At 52.6% G+C, this 7,166-nt stretch overlaps 1 protein-coding gene across 1 annotated transcript in view; it reads right to left on the bottom strand.

The window, feature by feature from the left end:
• Window positions 1–7,166, bottom strand: part of Adcy5 (adenylate cyclase 5) — a 151,817-nt gene that overhangs the window by 30,101 nt on the left and 114,550 nt on the right. The window contains exons 5-8 of the mRNA XM_021184630.2: window positions 6,686–6,813; window positions 4,765–4,923; window positions 3,558–3,699; window positions 1,235–1,375 (exon numbers count right to left, since the gene is read on the bottom strand). Of these exons, the coding sequence (XP_021040289.1) occupies window positions 1,235–1,375; window positions 3,558–3,699; window positions 4,765–4,923; window positions 6,686–6,813 (570 nt within the window). The remainder of the gene's footprint in view (window positions 1–1,234; window positions 1,376–3,557; window positions 3,700–4,764; window positions 4,924–6,685; window positions 6,814–7,166) is intronic.

The following is a 7,166-nucleotide window of genomic DNA, read 5'->3' as shown; positions in this document are numbered from 1 at the left end:
ACACACACACACACACACACACACACACACACACACACACACCACCACCATCACCACCACCACCACCAACAACAACAACAACAACTATAACAAACAGACAAATTCCCCAAAGCTTGGTCCATATGGGCTCAGAGTCAGAGTCTATGAGAGATTATTAAAGAGAAGGCAGCAACAGGGAGGGGTGGACACCGATCTTTGCTTTGTGGAAGCATTTGGAGGGCCCAGCAGGTTGTGTTGGTGTGGATCAGGTCTGTGGACATCCAGGTTCAAAGCCTTGAATAAGGCCAGGCCTCTCCTGACTTCTCTTGTAACAACAGTGTACAGGTTTTTAATGGAGGTCTGGACTTCCGCTTTTCTTGCTGTCCCTTCCTCGAGGCCTCTGGCTCTTGCCCGCTTTAGTCCCATGGGTCTGTCTCATCCCCTTGGCTCTATCTATACCTCCTCTGGTCTGTACCCTGATCATTATTGCCAGCAGCCTGCTTCAGCTTACTCACAGTGACCACAACCCTGCCCTTAGCCCTGAGCCTCATTATCCCTCCTTCCTGACCTGAGCAGTGTCCCCAGGAGTGGGGGCTGAGGTCTGGGCAGAAAATGGCAGTACTGACATTGCCACTTGGCTTTTGGTGATCCCTCTTTGCTCTCTATGAACCAGCACCACATCCTATATTATATTTGGGGTGAGCTAGGGGTGTGTGTCCCCACCCCCAAGAAGGCAAGGTGCCTTGGGTGGCTATATGACCTACGGCCTGACACTCCTGTTAAAAGGTTGGCATTAGTGGGGGTGGGGTGAGTTTCTCAGCACAGAAGCAAAGGGGGCCATCACCAGGCACTTGCCAAAAAGCACCAGGATGGTTTCTGGGCAGCTAGAATAAGGAATATGCTTCCAATTGCTTGGGGAATGTGATAAGGGCTAGAAGGGGCTGGGGAGGGCAGTGTCACCCAGCTCCATGGTGTCTCAGCTGTCAGTACTGAGGCTGCTGGAAGCCCTAGTGGCATGCTGAGTCTGAGCAGCCAAACCAACAAGCTCTGCCCAGAGGGAGGGAAGGGCACTGTTGCTATGTCCCCAAGCCATGGGATAGTAGGACACATGGTCCAGAACTGGTCTAGGGTTGGGTGTTTTATATTCCAGCCTAAAGTCAGGGTGACCCCTACTCACCTCCCTTCTAGATTCCCCTCAGGCTCAGGGACAGCCTTCCTCCCCAGCCCCAGGAGCATCCTGCCACCAGAAACTCACCATCCTCTTCATCTCCTTGGACACCTGGTTGCCGCCCAAGTGGTTGTAGAAGGGGCGCTCGGCTCCCCAGTGAGGCGGATTGTGTCCGATGGAGTTGGTTCTCTGGCGGTTCATCTTGGCGATCATGGCCTTCTCTTCTTTCTGGAGAGCAACAGAGACACCTCAGTGTGTGGGCAGAGGAAATGGGAGAACCCCAGTGGACACATAGCCTCACTCCTCTCAGGAACAAGAATCTAGCCGGGCAGGGTGAGAAACAGCTGCCCTGAAACCTGCTTCCCCAAAGTCTGGGATACTTGGCACAGACACTTGTAAGAGCTGTCTCATGAGGAAGAAATAGGTGCAGGAGATGCCTGTGGCTTGCAAGAAGTGCTCCCTACAAGTCTGAGTGCAAGATTCTGTCCTGGAACTTTTCAATCCCAATAGCCCAACCTTCTCCTCTGTTCCCCCCATTGAAGGCTGAGCTCCCTAAGTCCTAACAGATGTGCTGCATCATGCAGTCTGCCCTCCCTCTAACAGGAGGGGAAGGGTACTCCATGGAAGGTTGATCTTCCTTTCCAGTCTCCCAGGTAGCCAGGCCAGCTTGTACCACGGGCTCCATCCCTGGCAGGTTCTCCTCCTGGAACATGAGGTTCAACATCTATTAGGGCTCTGCTTATAGCTTCATGAATGGGTAGAACCTGGGATGAAGGCATCCAGAGGCTGATGGAGGGAGAAGGGCCCTAGACTCCAGTATTTACTTCTTCTCGGGTCTGTCAGCAGAATAGACCTCTGCTGCTTTAAAAAGCAGCTCTCAGACCCCTGCCATGGAGTTATCACAAGTCAGGGACAAGCGAGACTCAGCCAGCTACCCATGAGCAAACACTCCTTAAGCATCCGTCTGCCTTTCTGTTGTTCTGAACGGGCATCAGAGGTAGGATGTTTGATGCAGGGTTTAAGGGGACACTTAGCCTTCTCGAGGTCACACTTCCAGGGACTGGGCTGTCACCCCATTGGTCTGCCTCTCCTTCCTGCCTTTTGTACTAGCGGCTGACTGTAGGAACCAAGACCCAGAGGGCTCAAGGCAGGATGAAGGCTAGCCGCCTATGCCGCAGAGACTGGGAGGAGGGGTAATGGAAGGGCTGGAGAAGACCTCAGAGTTCATTCATACTCTGGTGGTGAACAAGCATGTGTTTAGGAGATTGCTCTAAAGTGTGGCTCTCCTCCCACACCCTTGCTGCTGCTGCTGGAGTACCTGATCAGCCAGAACCCCTTTTTAGGTACAGGTCAAGGTGTCCTCCTGCTCCCCCTAACCCCACCCACACCCCCCATGGATGGGCAGTGTCTTCTCTGCCCTGCCTCTCCTTAGAAACTGACTGCCTCCATCCAGGCCTCTCCTGGACTGGCTTACATAGTTTTACTTTCCACACTAACTCCTTAAGCAACAGGGAGTTTTTCTCTACCAAAGGACTGGCCACCAGATAAACTCAGTGGGAGGGCACAGCAGGGTGTTCTAAAGGAGGGAGAAACAGAAAATGCCCCATTTGCTTTAGAAATTAAGAACGCAGAACACAACGCTATTAAAAATAGAACTGAGGCCTGCTAATAATTTAGTTTTATCCTTTGGCAGATGTGGGCTGAGACAAAGGGGAAACAAGAAAGAAACCAGAAGGTGAAAAGTTTCAAGGAACAAAGACTCAGGGGCCAGCTAGACGGCTTAGCCTGTAAAGGGGCTTGCTGCCAAGCCTGACAACTGGGGTTCAGTCCTCAGGCGCTAGCAGGGTGAAAGGAGAGAACTGATTCCTCCAAGTTGTCCTCTGACCTTCACACACATGCCATGGCATGCACACTCTCACATACATATATGTACACACAATGCCCAGAAAGCAAATATATATATATTACATTTTTAAAAGCAAGCAGTTGATGCAGGCTGAGGCATCAAAAAATATATCCACCAGAGGGAGTGAGAAAAACACAAGAGTGAGAATTGACAGCCAACTAGGAAAGAGAGGAGGAGAGAGGAGAAGAGACAAACCCCAGAGGCAGAGGAGATTCCTCAGCTTCTCCACTCCGTCCCCTGCACCCTGAGGTAGCCTTCCCTGCTCACTGATCTGAGGCCTATGGTGGTTTTTTTTTTTTTTTCAACTGAAGTGGGATGAAAATATCCCCTCTCCCCCTCAGCTTTGCCCGGACTCACGCTCAGGCCCTTTCTGAGAGACAGGAGGCAACACTGGGGAACTAATGACTTCCCTCAGGGAAAGGAGAGGAGAGCAGGCCATGAAAAGGTTCCCATCCAAAAGACTGGGGCTCCCTTCTCCCCCCCCCCCAGGGCCTGCCCACCTACCCGCTTCTGGGTACAGCTCAGGATGAGGAAGGTCTCAATGCTGTGCTCCTTGAGGTAGGCATTGCGATCGCCACCACAGCCTGGCTCCACCTCATAGTCCCCATTCAGGTAGTTGAGTGTGGCCTTGGTGATGTGGATGCGGCTACAGTGGGGGAAGGGCAGAAGCGTGAGCTGAGAACTGAAGCCCTGCCCTGATGTCATTCATACCTCGAGGCCCCAGCTCTGGCTCCAATGGCAGCCCACCTTACATGTGACAGACAGGACACTCCCAGGTCATTTCCAGTGCTAGCCCACAGCACCCAGACCCTCCCATGCCTCACCCAGCATGACTGAGTTTGCGGCAGCCTACCTAAGGAACATGCCTCTGATCTTACGAATCTCTTTTCTTTTTTTAAGATGGATTTATTATGTATTCATGCAGGCCAGAAGAGGGCACCAGATTACATTATAGATGGTTATGAGCCACCACACGGTTGCTGGGAGTTGAACTCAGTATCTTTGAAAGAGCAGTCAGTGCTCTTAACCTCTAAACCACCTCTCTAGCCCCACCCACCTCATTCTTGCTCAGAAGCCAGCAACAGTTCCTGCCACTACAAGCTGGAGTCTGAATCCCCAGCCTGACATCCAGGTCCCTCCTAGCCACTGGCTGCCCCTAAAAACTATCTGAGCTACTTCTATCCACTGTGTCTTCCCACATCTGTGTCTTTCCCACATCATTCCTGCCCACTTTGGCCTGACCTTTCTGTCCAGGTATCCACTCCCGCTTTCAAAGTCCTGTAGGTTACTGGTCTCTCTCCTCTGAAATAGCTTGCTCTCTACCACAGTTCACAAGCCACCGTTTATCACATAGGACTTGGTCAAAGGCTTGGAAGGTTAAGACAATGTTCTCTACGGCTCGTGCATAGAGTATGGTGATTTGCACTTCCCTGCTTGCTTGCTTGCTTGCTTGCTTGCCGTGCTTTGGGTTGAATCCAGGATCTTATGCATATTAGGTTGGTTAAGCTACACTCACAGCCCCCTCCCCATTCCCTCCTTGTGCACTTGTGTGTGTGCTCACACACACAAAATCTCTTAATCCCATCTGCTCCAGTGTGTCTGCTCCTCTTCCTGCCTCCTCCACTCCCACATCATGACAGCCTCTTCTGAGAGAGAGTGAGTAGGAAAGGAATTTTGGGTCTCTACCTGTACCTCCCCCGCCCCCACTTACCCTGCCTTGCCACCAGCTTCCATGTGGTTGGCCAGAGTGACATCGTTAGACCACACGTCGAATTGCCACTTTCTGAGACCAAGGACACCGCAGTGTACTCTCCCGCTGTGAATTCCCACACGCATGTTCACGTTCACCCCTGTCACCTCCCGGACCAACCTGGGGATGAAGCAGGGGTAAGGCTGGGAGAGGGTCAGGGGCTAGGCATACAGAGCAGGGGTGAGGCTGGAAGGAGGGGCTGGGGTGAAAGGGGAGTTGGGAGGTGCAGGGGTCAAAGATGCATTTCTCTCTGGTCCATCCTAAATAGTCTAAACCGGTCAACCTGAAGGGGCCAGGCAGCAGGTATTTGCTTGCATATTCAGGTTAACCAGGGAAGTGCAATTTCTGTCTTGGCCACAAGGTGGCGAGGTGCTGCACACTAAAACCAAGTGTGCCTCCTCCCATCCCCCATCCGTATTCACCCAGCTACCTCCATTACCACTGCCACTGTCAATCTGACTGCTTGGAGCACTCAAGATAGACTGTTGCACTATCTTGAGCCCATAGTCACTCCAACCCCTAATCATACAATGCTCTGGAGGCAAGGCAGACTGGCAAGGTAGACTAGATGGTCCCCCCCCCCCCCCCAAGGTTGATTGACTGGATAGTGGCACTTCTTTTAGAGAAGGATCTTTACATGGGTTTCATGGTGAGGGTGGGGGTGGGGGTGGGGCTGTAGGAGGGCATAGGAGATGAGCCTGGGGAAGTGCAGAGAACTCAGGTGCCCTTTGAGTTACAGGACATCGTGGTCCCAGCCACAGTTCCAAGGGCACAAGAGTCCCAGTAGATGGGGTGGGCCCTTTATAATCTCCTATGCTGAGGGAGAGCTCTCCACCTGTATCTGGGGCTCGAGGTCTGCTTAGGGTCTGCAGAAGTCATTCAAGAGATGGGGAAGGGTCAGTACAGAGTTTGCACTTTTTAGAAACCACCCTTCCCTGATTCAGCAAGTGGTGAGATTTGGTTAAGTCAAACTTGGTCCCGTGGGCAGGCTCACCCCTCACTCTGCCTAACTGCAGGAAAGACTGGGGACTCCTCTCTTGTCCTGGGATCAGCTCCCATCCTCACTGGAGCAGTCCCTTCTGTCCAGAGATGCCTGAGGACACTCCCTTGAGGATAAGGACAGCTCGCCCTATTGTTTCTCTTTGCTGTGGAGCTAACAGCTTCCTGGCGCTTTTCAGTCTCCTCAGTGGGACCTGCTTCTCTCTGCAGGGGCTGAGTCTCAGAGCAGTCAGGCCTTCCCATCCAGCACTGGCTGGCTGTTGGAGGACAGTTGGTAGAAGTGACTGTAACAAACAAAGGCCCTAACCACCTTCCTGTTCGGCCGCTCTGACCTCTGACCTTACCATGTTTCACTTTTGTCACCATTCAGACCATTTCTAAAGTACAAAGTAACTGCATACTTCCCCTGATCCAGAGCCCCGGCTGGTTGTGCACACTTTTCAATAACGACAGGCTCCCTCCATGGCCAGGAACAACCAAGCCTAGCCCGAGCTCCTTCTGCTATTGCTCACAAGGATACATCATGGGCCATTGAATCCCTAGAGAGCTCCCTAGCCCAGAAGAGCCTTACTCTCCCACCTAGGAGTACAGCTCCTAGGTTTTTACAACAGGAACGGGGTGTGGGGACAGGTGAGGTTTTATAGGACAGCCCATTGGCTCAGGACTCCTCCTGCCGGCTCTCCTTCACTTTGAGCCTCCCTTCCTCATGCCTCCTTCGGGAAAGCCAGGAGCCCCGGAGCAGAGATGGAAGGTGAGGCACAGAACTAGCCGGCAGCCTAGCTGGGGGCCCTGGGTGCACCCCACTCTTTCCCTCCCTCCATCAGTTACTACAGAAGACAGTGGCTTGGTTCCCTGGGGATAAAGCCCAGAGGTAAGCACTTACGAGATGGCCTCGATCATGTCCATTCCCATCTCCACGCAGCAGTGGGCGTGGTCGGCTCTGGCTTCAGGCAGCCCCGAGACACAGTAGTAACAATCCCCGAGGATCTTAATTCGTAAACAGTGATTCTCCTGGAAAGCAAATTAGTTTAAAAAACCCAAACTAGTGGGAAAGAGAGTGGGAGGGAAAGAAATGAGAAACAGAGAGTCACTCATCCTTGGAGTAAGCTGCCTGCCAGAGAAGTGGGCACAATTCTGTTGTCAGGGCAGGGCAGTCAGTCTTATAGGAGAGGTGGGACAGGGAGAGCAAAGACTAGGAGACAGGCACTGTAGCCCTTAAGGAGGCACCACAGCCTAGGAGCTCTTCCCTCTTCCCTCCCCACCCCTCCCCTCCCCTCCCCTCCCCTTCTTTCTCTTCTCTTCTCTTCTCTTCTCTTCTCTTCTCTTCTCTTCTCTTCTCTTCTCTTCTCTTCTCTTCTCCCCTC

The sequence above is a fragment of the Mus caroli genome, chromosome 16 (assembly GCF_900094665.2).
Source record: "Mus caroli chromosome 16, CAROLI_EIJ_v1.1, whole genome shotgun sequence".
In the NCBI taxonomy this organism is placed as follows: domain Eukaryota; kingdom Metazoa; phylum Chordata; class Mammalia; order Rodentia; family Muridae; genus Mus; species Mus caroli.
Note: the sequence above shows the minus strand (reverse complement) of the source record. Positions and strands in the feature narration are given on the sequence as shown.